Source organism: Cryptomeria japonica, chromosome 11, assembly GCF_030272615.1.
Source record: "Cryptomeria japonica chromosome 11, Sugi_1.0, whole genome shotgun sequence".
NCBI classification, from domain to species: Eukaryota; Viridiplantae; Streptophyta; class Pinopsida; order Cupressales; family Cupressaceae; genus Cryptomeria; species Cryptomeria japonica.
Genome location: NC_081415.1, coordinates 696,016,345 through 696,037,957, shown reverse-complemented (window position 1 = coordinate 696,037,957; position 21,613 = coordinate 696,016,345). Strand labels below are relative to the sequence as shown.

Below are 21,613 nucleotides of genomic sequence, written 5' to 3'. Positions count from 1 at the left end.
CCAAAATTGAGGGCAAAATCAGAGTAACCAGTCAAGTATAAGCTCATTTTCAGGTCTGAAACAAGCTGTTTAATCATTTTCATTGAAAAATCAGACCTTAATGCGCTGATGTAGCTCCATGGCTAGGGTTTGTGATAAGGTTTCTAGCATAGATTTTATCTTATACTATGCGTTAGAGCACTTGAATTGATCATTTGACAAAATTTTAATGCAAAATTCATGGCTGTTTGATGATTATGTTCAAATAGTATCAGGTTTTTCAAGCTAGGGTTTTAACAATATTGAAGATTTTAGGAAATTATCAGCTTTAGAGTGAAAATTGCTAACTTAGGTGATCAATTTCAGCTTGTGAGCATTGATATCATATTATAAAATTAACTTAGACACCTCTCACAGGTAGAGCATGGCAGCAACAAAGACTGGAGCAGGTGTACGTCAAACCCTCATCAAGGAAGACTCAAAGGGAGAGGCGTTAGAATCCAAAATAACATCATTTTGGAGCAATGTAGGAGACACCAACCTAGGACGAATAGACATGAAGAAGTTCCAAGGCCCCTTGTATACAACCAAACCTTCCGGATTTTCAAGAATGATGATCGAGAGTAGGATAGGAGGAGCGACAGGCTTCCCTCTAGCTATACAATGCAATGAGTTGATCGTTGAGTGTGCCAAACACTACGATGCTAGCACAAGAACAATAATGGCACCTGATGGCAAAGTACTTGCCTATCTATACGAGACGGCTATTAGTGAGGCTTTCCACATACCTAATCCCAAGGGCATGGTTTACAAAAGTAAAGAAGGAGCACAGGCGGTCTGTGAGGATGACCCCGACAAATGCCTTGGCATAATCAACAAGGATTGGTTATTGAAGAGTAGGCCCGGCATATCCAAGGTACCCACTAAGCTTCACAAGAATGATTTTAAGGAAGAGTTTAGTGATTTGATCACTTTGCTCAACCGAGTTATGGGAATCTCTCAAGCATCCCAGTTTGAGAATTGGATGTTTTATTTCATGGAAGTAGTATCAACTAGAAAACAGAAGATCAACTAGGCAAGAATCACAAGCAATAACCTTGATCTATAGTTAAAGAGGCTTGCATGTACAAAGACATTTTGCATGAGTTCATATATCATATATTCACTTGCCAGAGCTCGTGAGTACACAGGATTGACGTATAGAGGTCCAATTGGAATGGGAGCTAGAGAGTTAAGAGCATGTGAGTCATACACATAGTTGCACTATCGTGGCAAGGCACATTATAGGAGGGTGAATGATGCTTTCACCATGCATATAACAAGAACACTGCATGGCAAAATTCATCAAAGGCTATCCTCGCAAGCAAAATAATTAGTAAAGAAGTTTGGTGCTTGGTATATTCACTTTCCCAGGTTCACCTACATAAGAATTCAAGGATGCTCTTGTCGGCCCTACATGCTACCACGTTATCCTACCGACAAGATAATATTGCTTGAGTTGGTGAGACAGTTGACTACATATGATAAATATGATAAAGTGCAAAAGATTAGACACAAGACAAGAATTGCTTTCCCCATTTCAGTCAGGCAATCATTGGAGGTATGCCCATCCCTACAGGCAGTGGAGAAATCAGAAAAAGAGTTGAGATCCCACTTCCTTATTCCATACTTCTCTTGAGAGAAATTTGATCCTTATGGCAATATGAGAAGAGCTAATGGAAGGAGACACAAACACAAGCTGCAGTTGAAAGACTATTGGATGAACGCCCAAGATGATCTAGAGGTAAGAAGAAAGATGTGCTCAAGACTACCAATAGACATCGTTAGGATGTGTAGAGTTTTTGACATTCCAGATCAAGCATGAGATAGTGGAGAACGCCTTCAATCGATATATGAGCAAGAGAAGAAAAGAAAGTGGAAGTCAATTGGATTGACGTGGAGATCACCAATTTGAAAGATTTAATGAAACCAGTCTTAGCATACACACGACGATGGGTGAATATCCAAATTTAGAGGTTGAAGAGCCAAGATACACAGCTAACTTTCAAATTGATGGGAGAGACAGAATCCTCTGATGAAGAAACAAAAAGCACAAGTGAGAGTGGAAGTGCCACCCAGTTAGCTCACTCCAGAGGATCAAAGAGAAAGGAAAGTCACAAAGAAGGGCCTTCACACAAGAAGCATAAGTTAGATTCAGGCCGCCCTTCCGCTAGTACTTCTTCCATACATGATGTAGAGATGAATCTGGCAGCTGATAAGGAGAGTCATCCACCTAGAGAAAGCATAGATCATGGGGTGAAAGATCCATGGAATCCACAGTCCAAAATAATAGACAAAAGAAAACAACCACGAGGACAAGACAATTCAGTTCCACATGAGCAAGCTAATAGCAAAGAAGATAAAGATGTGTATGTGGATATTGAGAATGAAGATCAAGTGACCTCTCCACCCCGAGAAGCTCCACAACTCAAGGAGGTGCAAGTAGGAGAAGAACGTTTCCCTATCCCCGCATGGCTTAGGGAGGGATTGGCAAAAGAAGTGATAGTAATAGAGGAAGATCCTATTGACGTTTTGGGTAGCTTGCTAAATAGAAATCAAGAGACAGCTGAGAAGAAGGCTACTAAGATGTCAAAGATGACAAAGGACGGTACAGGATCTCGAGTGATACAGATTGCCACTCCAAGGGTAGACAAAACTGAAAATGAAATCACAACAAATGATTATGACTTGGAGACTATTGATTTAGGTCCTCCCACCACTAAACAGGCGATGGAAGACTTAATGATACAATGAAGACAGTCCATGATATGTTGAGGCTGGAAGTAGAAAAGAACAAGAAATTGGAAAGAGAAGTGAGTGCATTGAGAAGCTACTTGTCGCAGTTCAAGGAACCACTAAGGCAACATGATCCTTCAAGCACGCCACCACCATTGCTTCCTCCAAACTCATTTGACAATTTAGAGAAGATGAGAACTTCAGCCCACCTGATGGAGACTTGGATAAATAAGGCTTTCAAGAAGGCAAACGCATTTGTGAAGGAGTTATAAAGGATATTTGAGGAGATAAATTAAGGAATTCACATAGATGTCGATCAGCTAGCTGGGAGAGTGAAGGTCATATTCTTTGGAAAAACAGGATCATTTGAAAGTACACTACAAACATAGCTCAATCACCAACTTTTGATTTGGTTTTACTTCTTGTAGCATCCTAAAATTGCACCACTTTGCAATTTTGACCGCATTTGGGCCCTCACCTTAGTGTTCACATCCCTATGCTTGACTAGGACCCATTTATGCTTGCATCATGCAAATATAGCCTTACTATTGCAATTTACGTTGCATTGCCCCTTTATCCTGGCCCCATATTAGGGAAGGACCAGGGCGTGGTGCCTTGGTCCTCACTAGGACCATAGCTCCACGCCATGGTCCTCCCTAATTGGGCCCTATTTTAAACCCATTGACCCATCTCAAATTTGAGCGAGAAACCTTCCTCCGTGTCAGCCTATGTTGGAAAATTAACATGATTTCCTGACAAGCAAGTATATAAGGAGGTTTTCCCCTCTCATTTTGATATACACAGTACACACAATACATACAAGGGAGATACAATCATGATAGGTGAAATTGGAGCAATCAAGCATTCAAACATTCATCATCAAGCATTTCTGGAGGTCTTCAAGGTTGCATATTCTTCATCTATCTATTGTGGAGCAAATTTACATCATTTTTATGCAAGCATGTGTGTGTGATTGGGGTTTTGTCATGTTCATGCTATTTCATACTGTTGTGAGGTATTCACACATCGTCCTGTTGCAAATGGGGACCCCAACTTTTTCCTGCTTCCTAGGATAGTGTTAGAGTCCTTTGCATTAAAGAGGTATAAATGGACAGGAAGCCAGGAGTCTGGAGGATAGCTCTGCTTTGGGGGTGAAATGAGGTCAAAATGAACATAAAGAGAAAGAGGTCTGATGGAGGAACTCTTCAAGATCAAGCCCAATCAAGCAATGCAAAGAAACATCAATTGGGTCAGGTACGTAGGTAATTTCAAGTGCCCCTCTCTCAGAGCGAATTTCACTCTTATTGCCTCAAGTTGAAGGTGAGATCATATCAAGGTGAGTTTTGAGGTCTTTTAGTACATAGGAGCATAAACTAAAGCATAAAATGATAAGGTTCAACTCAAAAGTGCATTTTCAAGCTACTTCAAGTGCCCTTAGTTGAGAGCAAAGTTGTTCCTAGAACGCACCATGAGCCTAGTTTCAACAAACTTGAATGAATAGACTGAAGGAGAGCGAGCAAGAAATCACTAAGTGTCAAGTTTTAATCCACTTCGGGTGCATGAGCTTTGGAGTGAACTTCATGTGCATCCACTTTGGAGCGAACTTCACTACATGTGCATCCACTTTAAAACGAACTTCACTTCATGTGCATCCACTTTGGAGCAAACTTCATGTGCACCCCTTGTGGAGCGAACTTCATATGCTCAAGACTCGGAGCGAAATTCTTCCTAAGACCTCATGTTGAGCATGCTATGACGTGTTAGAATTGAGAAAGTGAGTGTAAGTGAGAAAAGGAAAGTTAGGGTGTTGATTTGGAATTAACTTCAATTGCTCCTCAAGCAAAGAAAATTTCACTTTAAGTGCTCTTTGATAGGAGCGAATTTTCCTTTTAGGCCTTCCATGAGGTGAATTTGATAAGTTTTCATGAATGAATGAATAAAAAACCCAAGATTTGAGTCAATCAAGCAATAGAAATGATTGAGAGCAAGTTCAATTTTGACTTGAAATTCACTTCAAGTGCATGCAAATTGGAGCGAACTTCATGTGCATGCTATTTAGAGCAAACTTCATGTGCATGCTATTTAGAGCAAACTTCATGCAAACTTCATGTGCATGGGTCATGGAGCGAACTTTACTTCATGTGATCCTAATTGAGAGCAAATTTGCAAGATTGCTTATAAGACCATTGCTTTGAGCCGATTTGATGCTTATAAAAGATTGATGATGGAAGACAAGTTTGAAGAGTAACTTCATGTGCACCCAAAGTGGAGCGAACTTCATGTGCACTCATATTGGAGCGAACTCAATGTTCACTCATCTTGGAGCGAACTTCATGTGCACCCATCTTGGAGCGAACTTCATGTGTTCCACTCTCAGAGTGAAATTCTTACAGAGGCCTTCCCTAAGGTTAGTTTGTCATGTTTTCATCAATAAATGGTTGAAAGACTCAATAGTAGAACCCATAGAGTGAAGGGAAATGAGTGACAGCAAGTTCAATGACAAGTTTGAAGATCATGTGCCCACCCTTAGGAGTGAAATCCTCTTATTAAACCTGCAAATCACATAAAATCAGAAATCATATCAAATTAAGAGATTATAGAGGTTATATATCACGTGTATTTGATGCTCATTTGTTTGTTTTGCAGGAGATGAAGAAAGAAATCAAGGGGATCACGTTGAAACAAGTCTCTCAAGGAGCAAATTTCAACATCAAGATCAAGATACAAGGAAGATATCCTCAAGGGAACTTCATAAACAAGCACAAGAAGGTGATTACACAAGAAGCATTCACTTACACATGAAAAAGCAGTCATTGCATTTAAATTTCAGTTACATGAGATTCAGTAATACAAACAACTCTATAATTCAATTGACGGAGAAAATAATTTGCATGCAAAACAAATAACAATTGTGATCTTACAGGATGGAAGTTCAAAGAATTCACTGAATAGATGTCATTCCCATCCCTGTGACACTTAAAAGTGAAGTTCTTACTTTGCTGTGCATCCTCTATGTGGTGAACACCAACTCTTCCTTCAATGGATCCCACCTACAGACAATGCAGTTAAAAAAATAATGTTATAAAATATAGAATACTTCAATTCAATTATTCTCAAAAAACAAGATGGTTTGAGAACTATCCACAAACCCAAAGGCATAGCAATTGTCTAAATCAAGAAATGTTGTCTTACAAAAAATTTCACGAAGAACCATTGCCTTATTTGATTAAGGAAAATTGTGGAATAAAATGCAAATATCATTAAAAAGCAGATATCCAAGTACTTCATAGTTCATACTACTACTTGCTTCAGCATTGAACAAACCAATAAGTACACTAGACGCTTGTCCAACAGTAACATAAAATCTTCACTTTGAGGTCACTCAATCTCAAATAGTCTGTCCCACAATTAACACAATCAGATATGCCTAGGCCATGAATTTAATAGAAAATATGATAGTAGAAATTAAGAATCGACAATACTATGGAATGTTTTACGTATGTTCAAAATAGCTGACAATCAGGAAGGGAAAAATAGTATGAAATACTGTGAAACCCACAAAATCAGCTTTGGTAGTGGCTGTTGCATTGCTACTGAAATATTTCTAGAAGCTAGACAAACATGATAAGTTGTCAAAGTGTGGAATGCAAAACGCCCCTTGCTCCACTTGGTTACATATACACCATTAAGTGGCATGCATAACAATCAAAAATCTACTTCTCGGTATTAGAAGCTTTGGTAGTGCCAATTAGACTAATTAAATAATTATTAGAAGCTAGACAAATACAATGAGTCGTAAAAGTGTCAAATACACACTGCCCCTTGCTCCACTTAGTTACATACATACTGTCAAGTCTATGGTGTGAATTACAATTGAAATTCTACTTTTCAATCTTCGAAAACACATTCAAATCTACCTCTCATCTATGATGCATGTTAGCATTTTAATTTGTCCCATTTAGGAATCATAATATAAAACACTGTTAAAGATAAAATCTTTTTTTGAATTAGAAAAGGAAGCTCCCTTAACCAAAACTCTGATCAAAACCCTGGAACACTGAACAATAGAAAAAACCTATCATTTTGGTTCTTGGATATGGACACAAGACAAAACAACTCTTCTACACAAGGCAAGAGATTTTATAATCCTTTGACTTAAAGCAAATAGCATAAATAGCATATGATTATCAATGGCATTAACATGGAAAACCTCCTGACTAAAATCAAGCCAACATGCCATATATTTATAACGACTTACCTCTAGACTCAGAAATTGAGCTGAATTGGTATAAAAATAACCAATAAGAATCAATACCTAGTCCCTAGAACCAATTACATTTGAAATCCAAAACACAAAATTCACTATATATGTTTAACAGAGATCTATTAATAATGAATGCCTAAAAACCAAGAAACAGATAAGAGCAAGAACAGCTTACCCATAATAATTGTTATTGTCGATGAAGAAAACTCCTGAATACAAATTACAGTGAAGAAAAACAAAAACAAAAAGAATGTACCACTCACCAAAAATCCGGCCTTGTCTGGAAAGGCTGCAACACATCTTGTTTGATATTTAAGGGGAGACATCACCCTCTTAAACTCGGTCTGCAACGCAGGTTCATCCCCCAAGTGTTAGTCATGAATTGAATTGAGACTCTTTCAAATTTTCAAAATGGTACAAAATCTTAACAGTCTTTCATTGTCCAAAAAAAGGTTTATGCAATTCAAAAAATAAACTCAAATAAAGAAATAACTACTCAGGTAGGTAAAAATGCTTACAACATTACTCATAAGTCAAACAAAGAAAAATGCAGAATAACACCAAGTTTATATTTCTTCCTTGAATGATAGGATACTCTTACAACCAAGGCTAGTAAAACCTACTAGTAAGATAAAGCAGCCAATCTTACTCAACAAGAACCAATCCAATTAAGGTAAAAATATAAGTAAAATTTGCCCAAATATACACCCTCAACATTAACTTACACTAAATTCATTGATGTTGTACCAACAACCGAGGTGGTGTAAATAGTTAAGCCAAATGCATAACCACATAAAACCCATCTTAAATGTTGGACATTGTTGCACTCAAGGATTCCAGATAAGGCAAATTGACATTGCTGTCAATATTCTTTACAAGATATTTGGAATAGTTGCATATGATAAATAACAGAAATATTAAAAGTATCTAAGAAGAAACAAGAAATAAATATATTTCAGAGTAACTCAAATAAGCATAATTTAGCATTGACTTTCAAAATAGAAGTGTAGAGAAACGCTTACAATTATGCAAGATAGAGCAGCATACTTATGGAGAAAATACTAGACTCCTCTACAGTGAAAATATTATAAGAAAATGGTGCCTTCAAAGGAATTAAAAGTGGTTTATGTAATATAAAAGTTTATATACAAACAGTCAATCAAAAGAGCAATAATACCTGGTAATTATGCTTCGTCTAGGCAATTTTAAGCCTAATTAAGCTTATCTAGGATTTTAAAATCAGGGTGCCTAAATCTAAGGTCTAATTAAGAATTAAGGTTATCCAAAGCTATTTAGGCCATGTCACCAATATTAAGGGCAGTAAGGTGATGAATAACCATTTTAAGGGACTTTAACCAAAGATAGACGACTCATAGACCTGCTAAGGATATGTAGCTATCATGAAACTATGGTCTTTTGCCCATGCTTTAAAAAAAACATTCAACCCAATGGCTACATCTAGTGACTCGAGGAGTCAACAACAATAACATAATTTCAATATTCAATTCTGATTCCTTCCTTCTCTAATATCTCATTTGAATAGCCAGCAGTAACACCCACTATCACATGATATTTCAGTAACAATTGATTGTCGGGTTTAAATTTTAAAATTATCATTTTTGTTTCATTGAAGAATGTACACTATGCTTGTCTTCTCTTCCTCATTATTATATTCATCAGAGAATTCTTACATAAGTATGATCACCTTGAACTTGGAACTTACGTTGAACTTTCTATGGCAATTGTCTGAATTTTTATTTAAATTTTGATTCAATTTTTTGCAATCCAGTGATATGTTCATAGTGGGCACTAAAACTTAGTAGGCAATTTTCAACAGAAAGGAACCAAAATGATATAATATAACAGCAGTAAAAGTTTAAATGTGTGAAATACCATACCCTATTCTTGATTATTGAAGTTAACCTGGATAGAACATGTTTACTGCCGAATTATATTGCCGCCAATTGCAGTATAAACAGAACATAACAGTCCACATCAAATAATTGTGGATGAAGAATAGTGACTGTTTTATAGAATGAAACGTAGAACAGCCAAGACCACATAAAATCAGACCCCATACTTGACTATGAGAATCACATTATAAAGTGTCAGATGATTGCCTGTTAGACCACAACTGCTGGGAACTGCTTACAACAATCTCTTAACAACTACCTGTTGACATGTAATTTTTATGACAGCGTCAAACACAGAATAAAGTTACCAACGTGTTGATGTGTTTTTTATGCACATGCGAACACAGAATAAAATACCTAAGGTACCTTATCCTCTCTTGAACAAAGTTCTCGACTGCTGAAGATTTCGCCGAAGGATCAGTCAGAGTAACTCCAAGGTTCTTGTATGTAGGTTCTCTACGTGTGGATAAGCTCTTCGTGGTATGACGTGATTTTGCTAGAATCACCAGGGGACTTACACTCGATGACCTGAACATCTGATTTGTTGGAATTACAAATCCTATTTACTAACTGGAAGATAAACAAATGGCAAAAGATGCAAGGTTCAGGAAGTCTACTCTACTACCTAGAATGCGAGACGATGGATGAACGACTAGGTGGAGTGCTACTGGGCTGGGTCTCACCATCAGGCTTGAACAATCCGACACCAACTCAGTGCGATCTTCTAAGGGATGCTTCCAATACGTTCAAATCGTACACCATCAGACACTGATCACCATTCAAGATAATGCATGAACAATAGACATGTAACGACTTAAGATTAAGCTCATTTTATGCCAGTTGACCACACAGGGCGCACTTACAATCAGTAAGAGGCTAGTGGTATGGATTAGAGGGATTCCACACAGGTGCATTCAACAACTTCTTTCATTCAATTTAATTATCTATCATCTAAAATGAAGATTCGACAAGAGACCATGCATATTGCAACGAAAAAACACACTTCACCATAACTTCAATGAAAATGGAGTTTGTTTACAATCACTGGCAACAATTTCTTGCCTTGTCCTCCTAATTTACTCTAATTGCTATTCTATTAGCTGACTATTCACTATTAGCTAACTATTCACCCACTATCAACTATCGACTAAATATTAGCCTTTACAAATGAGGAGCCAAGGCTTATATAGTGCTCTCAATACAATTCAATGGCTCAGATCAATTTGAGATCAATGGCCGAGATTTTACAATGAAAACCCTAATTAGGGTTTGTTACAACAAACTCAATTCTAGCCAATGAAATAATTGCATTATTTGGACACGTCTTCTCTCAAATATTCGACCAATGGATAGCTAGGGTAGGTACATCGAAGTTAGTGTCATCTTTGATGAGTCAAGTACATTGAATCTGGACCCGCTGAGATGGACCAATCTGACTGGAGGAGTGATGACTGGGATGCCACCTTGTCTGACACTTGCACCTTGGTAGATATTCAATTTGATGATGCTGAGAAGCTAACTTTAATTAACTCTTCTGAAACTGGCTGCTTCTTCAACGAACCCTTGCTTTAACCTCCTTTGTCTTTGATGTACAGGATGGATGGTGTACCTTTCCTTGAAATGATGGCAACGCCTTTCATTGTCATCTTGTGGTTCCTTAGTGCGGCAAAGTGAAGGTTCTGGAGGTAGCTGGTGAATTGGTCGTCCCTGATGATGCTGGACTAGAGGAGGTCGTCCTTGATCTGGCCTGGTCTTCTTTCATCTGCAAGACAAACCATAAGATGATTAAGGACACATAAAATGTTTATTCTAACATAGCATTTTATACCTTAAATCATCAACAAGAAGACATCAAAATGAAGTTTGCTCAAGATTCTTTCTAGGGAAAGGCTCCATAAGAATTTCGCCCTGGACCCTCTAGAAGGGCCAGGAGCGAAATTTGCATTCCTGGCCAATTTAGACCTCTTTTCAACATTACCTCACAACCAGCACTTTGCCTGGCCCAAACAAGGTGAAGAATAGGCTTCCCTAAGGATTTCACCCTGGACCCTTTGGAAGGGTCAGGAGCGATTTTCTTGATTAGGCCTCAATTACCCCATTTTTTCACTCCAAAATCCTCTGGAAGGTGAGCATATGCTTGTTTTGGTCCAACAAAGTCTAGGGATCCATCCTTTTAGCTTCTCACATGGGCAAATTAGGTGATAATGAGAATTTCGCTCTGGACCCTTTGGAAGGGTCAGGAGCGAAATTCCTTCTTTAGGCTTTATTTTACACTTCCTTTACTTCAATTCACCCTACAAGGCAAGAATATCTCACTCCAGCCTCAACCATGCCATAAGTATCAACATTTTAGCTTCACTCAAGGGAAAAATGGTTGATTTGGAGAATTTCGCCCTGGACCCTCTAGAAGGGTCAAGAGCGAATTTCTCTCTTTGCTTGTTTTCCTTCACTTCAACTCATCTTGCAAGGCTTAAACAACCTCTCTCCAGTCTTTTCATGCCTTAGGAATCAAAATCTTGTCTTGACACAAAGAGGTAATAGTGACTTTGATGAATTTCACTCTGGACCCTTTGGAAGGGTCAGGAGCGAAATTCACTTTTTGCTTGCCTATTCACACTAAATTTCACTTTCTTCACTTCACTTCATCTGGAATCCCCCATATTGAATCCACTTCTCAACTTGGCAACATTGGTTCGATCTTCACAAGGCCCAAAAAGGAGAATTCTCTCAAAAAACTAGCCAAGGACAGGACCTATCCAGAATTTCGCTCTGGACCCTTTGGAAGGGTCAAGAGCGAAATTCCAATTTTAGCTCAAAATTTGCATCTTTGGTGGATAAACATCTTTCCAAGGCATTCCAAATAGCTTCTCTCGCCCTAGTCTAGGCCTGACTTAGCACAAAATTTGGAGAAAAGGATGGTTTTAGTGTTTTTCGCTCTAGACCCTTTGGAAGGGTCAGGAGCGAATTTCTTGTTTTGAGCTCATTTCTTCATATTTGATGACTCTTGACAATTCAAGGACATGCCTAAGGACACCTCAAATTTTGACCCACACTAGACTTGGCATAAATTTGAGGGAAAAGATAGGTTTTGCACAATTTCGCCCTGGACCCTTTGGAAGGGTGAGGAGCGAATTTCATGATTTGCTTGTTTATCGTCATTCAACTCCATTCTTTTCACTTTGCTTACTTGGACTCTTATCCTTGGATCCCTCTCCCATGCTTGCAACATTTTGCTTGACCTCAAAGTGACTAGAAAAGAGAATTTCGATAGAAATCATGGCCAGGGACAGGACCTATAATGAATTTCGCCCTGGACCCTTTGGAAGGGTCAGGAGCGAAATTCTTCCTCTAGCCCAAAATCATCATTTTTTTGAGACAAAAATCCATTCAAGGGCAATCTCAAGGGCTTCTATCATCTTTGTCTAGGCCTGACTTGGCACAAATGTGAAAGGAATAGGTGGATTTTAGGATTTTCGCTCTGGATCCTTTGGAAGGGTCAGGAGCGAAAATCTTGTTTTAAGCTTAATTCCTTCAATTTCAATGATTCCTAGCAACTTAAAGTTACTCCTAAGGACCTCTTCCATCCCAATTCACTTTAGTTTGCAATTGTCTTGACACAAAATTGGAAAAAATATGGTTTTGGTGAAATTTCGCCCTAGACCCTTTGGAAGGGTCAAGCGAATTTCACATTCTAGGCTTGATATTTCATCTTTTATTACTTTCCATCATTCCTCAAGGCAAGAATATGTCTATCCTTCCTCCAACATGCCTTGGACACTAAGAACTTGGCCTAACAAGGAAGACAATGAGGTCCATGAAGATTTTCGCTCTGGACCCTTTGGAAGGGTCAGGAGCGAAAATCATGATTTGAGCTTGATTTTTCATTTCTCCAACTCCAAACCACCTCAAGAGGCAAAGAAATACTATCCCACTTCCATCCATGCCACAAAGAACCAAGGACTTGACCTCCTCCAATGGAAAAATAGGTGTTTTAGGAATTTCGCTCTGGACCCTTTGGAAGGGTCAAGAGCGAAATTCACTATTTGGCTCAAAATCCTTCACTTTTCAATGCTTTCAAACATTTCCAATGGCAAAAGATGTCCATCCTTCCTTTCAAGATGCCTTGCAAATCAAAATTTGGTCAAACTAGGGAGGAAATGAGCCTTAGGAGGATTTTCGCTCTAGACCCTTTGGAAGGGTCAGGAGCGAAAATCTTAGTTTAGGCTTGATCACTCACTTTTCAAACTTCAAACCACCTCAAGAAGCAAACTTAGATCATTTTCCAACTAAGGAACAAGGATTGATGCCCAAATCAAGTAGCAAATGAGGTTTATAGTGAATTTCGCTTTGGACCCTTTGGAAGGGTCAGGAGCGAAAATCATGTTTTGAGCTTGATTCTTGACCTTTTCAACTCCAATCCTCTTTGGGAGGCAAACATAGATCCTTCCTCTTGCATTTCCACCGAGATCCTAACTTTAGCCAAGGGAAAAATGAGTGTTTTCAAGAATTTCGCTCTAGACCCTCTGGAAGGGTCAGGAGCGAAATTCGCTTTGGACCCTTTGGAAGGGTCAAGAGCGAAATTTGACATTTCGGTCTCTCCGTCAGGATCATTTTATGGAATATAACATTTAAGTATAAGTTATACTTTAAGTTATATTCCATATATACAGTCAGGATGTTTGAGAGTGGTTTTGGGCCTCCAAGAGTTATATTGCAAAATCTACTTTATGGAGGATTCTTCAGTTTTCCAGACTTAGTCAAATTTCAGGATCAGGACATTCCAGACAGCCAAATTTCAAGGCATTTGAAGATCAGAATGACATTCCAGACTTCATCACTCACCAACTCGACCTAACTTAGACCTTCAAGGATGATACTCACTCACCAAGCAAGACACAATTAGCAACAAGAGCAAAACCAAGCCCTAAGGAAGACTCTCAAAGAAACCCTAATTTTGGGGCCCCGTGGACTCACCCTAGCTCAAGCAGAGCCTGCCATCCTAGCGATCCCTCTGGCAACACTCAGCATGTAAAGGCTAATAGACAAAACCCTAAAAGACCTAGAAAAACAAACCCCAAAAAGCAAGGAGGGGTCCCCATTTATAATGGGGCAATGTGTGAATACGTCACAACACAACGGTCACCTTACCCTCTCTTGATCAAAATTAGTCTGCATGCTAAGATTGCACAAAAAGTTCAAACAGCTAATTCCAAGGTTCCTCTAATGCGTGGACGTGACTCGGTTGATTGATGGGTTTGTTGTTAACCCAAGGGGCCTTACGTATGTTCAATTGGAGAGGATAAATAACTCATGCAAGCTCTCAAGGATTTCTATATGAATGATTTGCAATGAAAACCCTAATTTTGGATTTTTTGGATTTTCGAAATATGCTGAAAGTAAATGAGAGTAGGGTAGAGAGAACTATGTTAAAGCTAATCTAATCCTAAGAATAGGAGAAGGGATCACTCATGCAAAATCAAACCACGCTTTGTTTCGCCAACAGAGCACAACTACGCGAAGGCGGTGCAATCTTCAAAGGGTGTGTAGAGGTTTTTCAGATCACCAATATGGACCATCAGATCGAACAATCTTCACTAATGATCGAAGTTAAGCGTACACACATAACAAAAGGCTCGGGCTAACTTTGCACGGTATACAACATTCAGTTGCACACCAAAAGTATGAGCTCGGATTCTGCAACAAGTACTCCTATCAAATCCAGTTCTCCTAACAACATGTAAGCAAATCTAATCTAACTGAAGAGAGCAAGACCATGCAGATTGCTAAAATAGAACAAGAATAGACCATCAAAATCGAACAATGTATTAAGTTGCCTACTTCAACAATCCTGATGCAACAATCTCAGATAATAATCCCTCCTCTCTTCCAAATGAAGGGGGTCACCCCTTTATATAGGCCTCAGGCCATGATTACATGCAAAACTCTAATTAGGGTTTCTCCCTAAAAGATTCCCCACACATGATGCAACAAGGTGGGAATCAACAATAAATGCCCATTATGCCCATATACAATTAATTCCATCCCATTACAATTAATTACATTCCTGCCAAAAATGGCGTCCTCATGCATAAAATCGCCCATGATGCCATAAATGCACCATCATCTCTTAAACATGACAGCTGCATGCAGAAGGAATCTGCCATAATGCAATAAATGTGACGACTGCATGCAAAGAGATGCTTCATTAATTCAGCATCCGTTGACTCGACTACCACTTGGCGAGAAAAACCCTGGAGAGAGAAAACTTCAGGAGAGAAGAATTTGATCCATGAAGAATTTTCTTGAACTTTCCTTTCTCTGGAGGAGATTTTCAACACTTTTCAACCACCTCCTATTTTTTAGGAACTTTCCTAAAATTTAGGACCGGGTCCACAAGAGAGAGAATTCCCTCATGAGTCCAAATCTACGAAAATTTTCGAATTCTGACGAGATTTGGTGTCTAAAAATAGGATTTTTCAAAATTATTCCGGAGGGGATTTCCTGCATTTCCATTCCTCCTTGACCCTCGAAATTCTCCCTTTGCCTTGGAAATTTCCATCCCAGACTTTCAAACTTAGGCGTGGAACGTGGAATTCATGTTGTGCAGAAATTCTCCTTTGGAAATAAATTTGTTCCTTACCCCCGAGTAAGGAAATTCTTCATGCCTTAGCCAATTTTTTTTGAGTTTTCAATCCTGAGCATGGAATTCACTCTTCATGGTAGAATTCATCACTTCCAAGCCTTGGAAGAATTTTCAATTTTCCTGACTGGGCATAGGATTTTGACTTTGATGGATAAAATTCTTTCTTTCATGTTCTCCATGGATACCTCTGTTTGGCCTCTATATTCTTCCTTAGGCGTTATTTGCACTTCAGAGAGGGAATTTTAAAGTTTTCAATGAATTCCAAGGCACTCTTACTTTGGCACCCTTCCTTGATGCCTGCCGTAATTCTTCATAGGGCATGGAGTTTTGATGTTTTCGTGAATCCTCCGTGATGGTGTGAGATTAGCGCTCTTCCTAGGCTCAGGGCGGAATTTTCCTTAAGGCAAGGATTTTTACTTTTTTGATACTTTCCATGGACACCCTTGTTTGGCACCATTCACCTGGCATGGGCGCAATTTCTTTAGAAGGGAGGAATTCACTATTCTCCATGAATTCCATGGCTCCTTCTATTTGGCGCCCTATGTACTCCTTGGGCACTATTTTTACTAAGGCAAGGAAATCTTGATTTTCCACGTTCTCTATGACCATGTCCTGGAATTTGATCATTTTTCATGCCTTAATCATTTAGGAGCACACCTCTGTGCATGGGCGTGGATTCCACTTGGGAAGGAAATTGCATGCTCTTCACATTTTCCATGACTACCTAAGCCTGGCGCCTTCTTCATGCCTTAGGCGCTATTTCACTGAAGGCAAGGAATTCACAAATTTCATAATTCTCCAAGCACCCCTCAATTTGACGCTTTCCATTAGACTAGGGCGCTATTTCTATGTGTAGAGGAATTCACACTTTGTTTGGAATCTTCCATCACTTCTTTGTTTTGGCGCGTTCACCATGCCTTGGGCGGAATTTCACTAAAGCCAGGGAATTGAATGCACTTTGATCTTTCCGTGACCACTCCATTTTGGCGCCCTGTTGAGTGTTTGGGCGGAATTTTACTGTGAAGAAGGAATTTCATTGAATATTGAATCCTTCATGGCCCCTCCATTTTGGTGCCCTGCTGAGTGTTTGGGCGGAATTTCGCTAGGAGGAAGGAACTTTGACCATGGAGGAATTTTCCTTTATCAGAATATATATATGAAATATAACATTTAAGCATAAGTGGCTTCTTCAATATGTCTTTTTCCTTTCTTATACTTTAAGTTATATTTCATATGTATTGTCAGGATGTTTGAGTGTGGTTTCAGGTCCCTAGGAATCATAATGCAAATTCTGGATTTTGGAAGATCCTTCAAATTTTCAGACTTGGTCAAATTTCAGGCCATTTTCGGATCAAGATGACATTGGTGGATTGATGTGAATTTCTAGACTTGGATGATTTTGCATGCTTTCCTCTTCTGGAATAGGAGTTCCAAACTTAACCATTTTTTTGATCCAACTTGTCTGCCTTCTGACTTCCAGATTTAGAAATGATCTTCAGGAGCATTCAGTCTTCAGCGTCTTCAGGGAGGTTCAGTTTTAGCGTTTTCCTGTGAAGAACCTGCCAAAAATAGATTTTCCCAAATAGTAAGTGTTTCAAAATGTCAAGGTTTGGGCAAAATAGGTCAAAAAAGCACTTACTAAAAATAGCAAGTTTGATTTTTGGCAAAATTAGACCAATTCGGGAGGCAGTGAAACTTACTAAAAATAGTAAGCGCTCAGAATTCGCTCAAATTTTACTGGTTAGTTCCTTGAAGGGTCCCGATTCCAGTTCTAAGTTCAATTTTTCCAAAACCCTAAAAGAAACCCCTAAAATCTAGGACTGAAGGCAAAAACCCTAAAATTAACAAAACAAGTCCTAGACTTAACCAAATTTGCTCAAACGAAAAGCAGACTTGATCAATTCAATCCCCCAAACACCTGCAAAGCAAAGAGACTAGAGAGACTATCGCAAAAAGACCCAAAAAAGCAAAGCCAAAAGACCGAAGGGGCCTAAAAAGAAGGGGGTCCCCATTTGCAATGGGGCGATGTGTGAAAAGGTCACAACACTACCCAAAGTAAACAAAGAACTAACAAAATAGCTGGCAATACAAAAAGAACAATCAGATTCCTAGCAAAAGAACAAAATGAGGCATATCACATAATACCAACTAAAGTTTTCCGTATTTTTTGGGCACTGTAGAACAAAGATGTCCTAATTGCAATACACTACAAGGGTCCACATATAGTAATGAAGAATTGGCAGTCAATCATATGACAACTATAGAAAAATCATATTTGTTCAAACTGCTAGAGCATACATTTGATTTTTGAACCCACTATATGACTAAAGGATAATAGGCGATCGTATTAAGTAGCTGAATTGGGTACGGATACAGATACATGTATTTGGATATGGTGTGTTAATACGGCAAAAAAATTGTGGGGGGCTAGGTATATTTGGTTATGTCCATAGAAAAAAAATATAAAAATAAAAAATATTTATATTAAAAATTAAATGTCAATTAAAAATAAATATATAAATATTTATGATTTTAAATTTTATATAATTATTAATCTATAATTTTATTATATAATTATTAGTGTATAATTTAAAAACAGTACTAATATAATATATACTAATTCATATTATATTAATTTATGAATTTATTATATAATTATTAATTATTAACATTTTTTTTTGATAGATTAAAATGGCCAAACTGGACCACACCTGAGTACATTCAAAATCAACAAAGATTTCCAAAAACAGTTCCAACCAAGGATTTGGTCTACCCTCTGGCCACCCTACAACATTAGACACCCCCCCAAAACATAACATCAAAACAGTGTTGTGTTGTAAACACACACACCCCATTGCAAATGGGGACCCCTCTTTTTTTGCTCGTTCACCTAATTGTTTTGCTTAGTTTTGCTTAGCTTGGTAGTAATTTTTGTCTCCTAGCCCTTAAGAAGGTGGTAATGTCTTGTCAATCTGGAAGAAACATTGAAACAAATTGTGAAGTGTGAAGTTCATCATTGGAACAGGTAGGAGTGCAAGGTTTATCTTAGGAATGGGTGTGAATTGCATGTTATCCTTGTCCAAGTGTCAAATTTCCATGAAATGAAAGGTAAATCATAAGGAAACTCCACTTGATCAAGAAATGTTGTCCAAAAGAAGTCAAGAAATGAAAGGTAAGAATGAAACAAAAAAATACAACACTTGAGAAGGAAATCACAAGGAGAATTCCTTGTCAAGGTCAAAATTCTGAACTTGACAATAAAGCAAAATAAGGTGAATTCGAAACCCTTGCACAAAATGTGGAAAATTCCAAGGGTTGAGAACGGAATGAAGAAAACTCCAAAGATGAAAGAAGGGATTTAATCCATGAGAAAATCTTGGAAAAGTGAAAGGAAAATAATGGGGAAACGAAGGAGAAATGATAACTGTAGATTAGAAGAGGAAAATGATAAAAATCCAAGAACAAAATGCAAGTTTCGCTTGGAATTCCTTGTAAAAAATCCACGTACAAAAATGTTGATGAATTTGGAATTTCCTTACAAAAAAATCCACATCCTCTTAATATCAATGATTTTTTTTATGGAATTGGACTAAGTTATAAAATCCACGACAAGATGAAATCCACTAATTTTTTTATGAATTTGGAATTCCATTGCAAAAATCCATGGACTGCCAAAATCCCTGAAATTTTTTAAGTTGGCGGAAAAAATGCAAGATTTACTTGGATTTCCACCCTACAATGCATGAACTCCTTGCAATCCTGCTCCATTATCCATTCATACTTGAAATCACCAAAAAAACTTATGCATGACTACTTGAAATCCCTGAAAAAATGAATGCATATATATATATATGAAAAGTGCATGAATAGGTCAAGGTGGGCTTGGAGAATGGATCAAAACGTGTGGAGTTTAGTGAAAACAATGAAAAAACCAACATTAGAGGGTGGCCAACTTAGCATAAAGAATGAAAACGTGTGATAAAAAACAATGCAAAGTGTTAAACAAAGTGGCCGACCAGGTTTGAGTTGCAAACAATTTAAAAGTTTTGGAGGTAAACAAATAGAAGAAAATTCATAATCCTAGCCGACCACTTGTCAAGTAGTAAATGTCTTAAGAAATGCATATAAAGAAAGGGTCACCAAAGTCTCCTTACAATGTGAATTAAATCAATTCACAAGCAATTTGCAACAGAGCAGAGCTAAGTGTCAATCTAATTCAGAGAAATCAGATTTACAGACAACAATTGAAAGAGAGAAGAAAGGCAGCGAATTCCATAGCAAATCTGATTTTAAGGCAAAGGAGAATCAGATTTCAAAATTATTTCCATATTGTAAAAGAGAAGCCAAGCAGATTATAGGAGCAATCCACAGCACAGAAGGTGAATTCCACAGATAGCTGTGACTGGTGAAAGGCAAATCAGATTCCATCTCAACTGAAAAAAGGAAGCTGTATGATTGAGAATCAAGGTAGTAAGGGTTTGACATTGAAGCAAATTTTAAGTCATTTACATCCAGATTTGAGCAATTTCCTCACCGACTTGAGTAATTTCCAGACCTAAAACTTCATTTCCAGAATTTCAAGATATGGTGAAGATTCGTATGAAGTTTCAACATTTTGCATGGTTTCTACTTCTTGAGTTTTAGTTAAAGTCCATTGATTGTAATGGAGAAATGTAAAGTTATTTGATGAATTCCTTAGTTCATACCATTTGTAATTTGTTGATTGCAAATTACTTTGCACGGTTAGTCTGAACCTCATTTGACAATAGTTCGGCTGTGGATGATAATTTGGATTACACCAGCATTGGGTATTTGGATGGATGTTTACAATATGAAAATCTTTCACCACCTCAAAAGATTACAGTCTTTCTATGGTTTTGTGAGCTATCTCTAGTTAAGTAGAAAGTAGTACCATAAGGGATTTGTCTATCTAGGCACTATCTATTATCATCATTGTCCCTAGGTTTTAGAATAAATTCTCTAACCCTTATCTTTTTGTCCTTTTGTTTGAAGAGTTCGAGTTAATTGAGGAAAAAAGCATCACCCAAATTGCTATATCAGATCTTCAAGTTCCAGTTGCTTTGTAGAAGTGAAAAGCATAAGTCCCTTTGTGTAAACAGCAAATCACATCATTTTACTAAGTCTCTCCATTGCAACATCAAGACCTAATAGTAGGAACCTTGGGTTACCTTAATTGATCACACTGTTTAGCATTTGAGGTTTCCTTGATCAAGAGAGGATAGAATGCTTAGTAATTTATTTGTGTTGGATAGTGTCACAAAACACACATCAACATTGTGCTCCATTTGGTGTTTTCGTCTTGTTAAGAGAAACAAAAAACGCACACTGTTGCAGGCTCATCTATTATCCCATCCATCTTCCTCACTCTTTTGCACCTCCATTTGAATTTGTGGCGCTTCTACATTCCTTCCAACTTTAAAGCCCAACAGATCCTTCCAGCAATCAATCCCCACAGCCGCCTAGCTCCGCCACGCCTCCTTGTTCACCCTTGTCATCCAAATTAAGAAGGGGACCAACAGGCTGTTGAATCAATAGCAAAACATTGGTTGACACCACCCCTATGACTTTAGACCACCCTCAACCTCTGCCATTTCAAGCCATTGATTCAATCCCACTCTGCCTTTGGCCCACACAACACTTTCCATCACCCATTGGACCACGTCAATTTCCTCTATTTCCAACAACCAGGCTAAAAAGAGTGATGCCACCTCCATGTTGGTCCATTGGTAAAAAATTCACATTCTGGTCTCTCAACACACGTCCTATAGGGTTACCGTAGGTAACCCCATCGAAGTTTACCTTGACCCATCCTTCGTCCAATGGAACCCACCTTGTACCTACTCTAAGGTTGACCTACGGATCAACCTTTCTAACCCCATGAATGAAGTATTCTTAACATATAATTTAATAAACAATATTGATATAAATTTTACATTTTTTTTAGGAGGGGTAAACGCTTTCACCTGGAGCTATGAACCAATCAGGTCACAAATGGAGGACCTCATCCCCAGTTAAACA

The 21,613-nt window shown here is 38.1% G+C and overlaps 1 protein-coding gene across 3 annotated transcripts in view; it reads right to left on the bottom strand.

Annotated features, from left to right (window-relative positions):
- LOC131067158 (protein RAE1) overlaps window positions 1–21,613 on the bottom strand; it is a 100,467-nt gene that overhangs the window by 41,046 nt on the left and 37,808 nt on the right. For all 3 annotated transcript variants that reach the window (XM_058002105.2, XM_058002104.2, XM_058002103.2), the window contains exons 7-8: window positions 7,282–7,362; window positions 5,676–5,804 (exon numbers count right to left, since the gene is read on the bottom strand). In XM_058002105.2, coding sequence (XP_057858088.1) covers window positions 5,676–5,804; window positions 7,282–7,362 — 210 coding nt within the window. The remainder of the gene's footprint in view (window positions 1–5,675; window positions 5,805–7,281; window positions 7,363–21,613) is intronic.